The sequence below is a fragment of the Procambarus clarkii genome, chromosome 43 (genome assembly GCF_040958095.1).
Source record: "Procambarus clarkii isolate CNS0578487 chromosome 43, FALCON_Pclarkii_2.0, whole genome shotgun sequence".
Classification (NCBI taxonomy): domain Eukaryota; kingdom Metazoa; phylum Arthropoda; class Malacostraca; order Decapoda; family Cambaridae; genus Procambarus; species Procambarus clarkii.
In genome coordinates this window covers 29157160-29160588 of record NC_091192.1, presented here as the reverse complement: position 1 = coordinate 29160588, position 3429 = coordinate 29157160, and the positions used below count along the sequence as shown (strand labels likewise).

The 3429-nt window shown below is 42.2% G+C and overlaps 1 protein-coding gene across 1 annotated transcript; it reads right to left on the bottom strand.

Annotated features, from left to right (window-relative positions):
- Positions 1-1628: 1628 nt before the first annotated feature.
- Positions 1629-2744, bottom strand: LOC138349917 (axoneme-associated protein mst101(2)-like). The gene has a single exon (XM_069299908.1). The coding sequence runs from the start codon at positions 2742-2744 to the stop codon at positions 1629-1631; it is 1116 nt and encodes a 371-aa protein (XP_069156009.1).
- Between the last annotated feature and the right edge of the window lie 685 nt (positions 2745-3429).

Below are 3429 nucleotides of genomic sequence, written 5' to 3'. Positions count from 1 at the left end.
ATGGTTGTGTTATCTGGGAGTGAGGCTGACACCTATGTATGGAGGCGAGTCTGGAGGCTCAAGATGATATCCTGCGTGATATCTCTCTGATGCCCTGGACACCTCCCTATTGTCTGCCTACCTCCTATTACTCTCACTCTCTCTCTCTCTCTCTCTCTCTCTCTCTCTCTCTCTCTCTCTCTCTCTCTCTCTCTCTCTCTCTCTCTCTCTCTCTCTCTCTCTCTCTCTCTCTCACTCTCTCTCTCTCTCTCTCTCTCTCTCTCTCTCTCTCTCTCTCTCTCTCTCTCTCTCTCTCTCTCTCTCTCTCTCTCTCTCTCTCTCTCTCCGAAGCCATTTTCATCAATGTGCTCACATAATGATGATCTGGCTTGAAGGAGTATTATAACTCATCAGTGTGTGGAAAGAACAACTGATGAATATGTGGGAACAATAACTGATGAGTATGTGGGAACAATAACTGATGAGTATGTGGGAACATTAACTGATGCATATGTGGGAACAATAACTGATGAGTATGTGGGAACATTAACTGATGCATATGTGGGAACATTAACTGATGAATATGTGGGAACAATAACTGATGAGTATGTGGGAACAATAACTGATGAATATGTGGGAACAATAACTGATGAGTATGTGGGAACAATAACTGATGAATATGTGGGAACAATAACTGATGAACATGTGGGAACAATAACTGATGAATATGTGGGAACAATAACTGATGAATATGTGGGAACAATAACTGATGAATATGTGGGAACATTAACTGATGAGTATGTGGGAACAATAACTGATGAATATGTGGGAACATTAACTGATGAGTATGTGGGAACAATAACTGATGAATATGTGGGAACAATAACTGATGAACATGTGGGAACAATAACTGATGAATATGTGGGAACAATAACTGATGAATATGTGGGAACAATAACTGATGAATATGTGGGAACATTAACTGATGAGTATGTGGGAACAATAACTGATGAATATGTGGGAACAATAACTGATGAATATGTGGGAACATTAACTGATGAGTATGTGGGAACAATAACTGATGAATATGTGGGAACATTAACTGATGAGTATGTGGGAACAATAACTGATGAGTATGTGGGAACAATAACTGATGAATATGTGGGAACATTAACTGAAGAGTATGTGGGAACAATAACTGATGAATATGTGGGAACAATAACTGATGAGTATGTGGGAACAATAACTGATGAATATGTGGGAACATTAACTGATGAATATGTGGGAACAATAACTGATGAATATGTGGGAACATTAACTGATGAATATGTGGGAACATTAACTGATGAGTATGTGGGAACAATAACTGATGAATATGTGGGAACATTAACTGATGAATATGTGGGAACAATAACTGATGAATATGTGGGAACATTAACTGATGAGTATGTGGGAAATGATGTTCCTCATTACTGGACAAACGTGTCGATTTCCTCTGCAAATTCTCTAGCTTGAATGGCACGGCGTGTCAGTCCTGGCCCGGCTGCCTCCACCAGGATTGCCGCAACAGAATACCAATATATTATGAATCGTTAAGTAGGACGGGTTATGACCAATAAACCAGCTCGTAATCCAGGGCTTTCCCCAGCTCATATTGAAAAGGCACAGTTGGAACCCCCTTTACAAATACACAATGTGACCAGAATGATATTTCGCACGTTGCCACAATGGTCTTTTGAACGTTGCCACAACGATCTTTCATCACGTTGCCACAACGATCTTTCATCACGTTGCCACAACGATCTTTCGAACGTTGCCACAACGGTCTTTCGAACGTTGCCACAACGATCTTTCGAACGTTGCCACAACGGTCTTTTGAACGTTGCCACAACGGTCTTTCGCACGTTGCCACAACGGTCTTTCATAACGTTGCCACAACGATCTTTCATCACGTTGCCACAACGATCTTTCATCACGTTGCCACAACGATCTTTCATCACGTTGCCACAACGATCTTTCATCACGTTGCCACAACGATCTTTCATCACGTTGCCACAACGATCTTTCATCACGTTGCCACAACGATCTGTCATCACGTTGCCACAACGATCTTTCATCACGTTGCCACAACGTCCTTTCATCACGTTGCCACAACGATCTTTCATCACATTGCCACAACGATCTTTCATCACGTTGCCACAACGATCTTTCATCACGTTGCCACAACGATCTTTCATCACGTTGCCACAACGATCTTTCATCACGTTGCCACAACGATCTTTCATCACGTTGCCACAACGATCTGTCATCACGTTGCCACAACGATCTTTCATCACGTTGACACAACGATTTTTCATCACGTTGCCACAACGATCTTTCATCACGTTGCCACAACGATCTTTCATCACGTTGCCACAACGTTCTTTCATAACGTTGCCACAACGATCTTTCATCACGTTGCCACAACGATCTTTCATCACGTTGCCACAACGATCTTTCATCACGTTGCCACAACGATTTTTCATCACGTTGCCACAACGACTTTTCATCACGTTGCCACAACGATCTTTCATCACGTTGCCACAACGATCTTTCATCACGTTGCCACAACGATCTTTCATCACGTTGCCACAACGATCTTTCATCACGTTGCCACAACGACTTTTCATCACGTTGCCACAACGATCTTTCATCACGTTGCCACAACGATCTTTCATCACGTTGCCACAACGATCTTTCATCACGTTGCCACAACGACTTTTCATCACGTTGCCACAACGTTATTTCTACTGTTGGTGCTGCGTTTTAAAAAAAATGTGATGGTTTACGTTTTGTGTGTTTGTGAAGGGTTATATAAAGAGTTAGGTGGGGGGGCGGGGGGGGGGTTAGTACATACCGGTCCCACGGTAGTTCTTCCTTTCTGGCCTCGGGACTTTCACTTTGCTTTCGCCGGTTTATGCGAATTTGTCTTTCGTGCTCCTGCTGCTGTTTCTGCTTTTCCTCCTCCTTTTCTTATTTCTTCTTAATTCTCTTTGATTTCGCCCATACTCCATCACTTTGTTACTTCTTCCCTACCTAACACTACATCACGGCTCCCTAAATACATTTGATTTTGATTTTGGAAGACGTGTGATGTTGATGATATGGGTCATCCATTGTTTTTACTTGTGTAAAAAGTAAACATTGTTTTACTGCGTTTACTACCGTTTACTAAGTAAACATTGTTTTCACTTGTGTTGTTGTTTGTCTCATTTTCATATGGTGAATAAATACATTTTTGTGTCATCTTGGTTCTTATGTGATACAACTGAGGCTGCAAGAATGTCCTTTACTTAACAGTCTGGACTTAACAGGTCCAGGTTGTAAAGTAAAGGCCGTGTACTCCTCTGGTCCACGACCCTGTCCCTCCTTATGCTGTTACACCCCCACCCTTTCTCCTCCTCCACGACC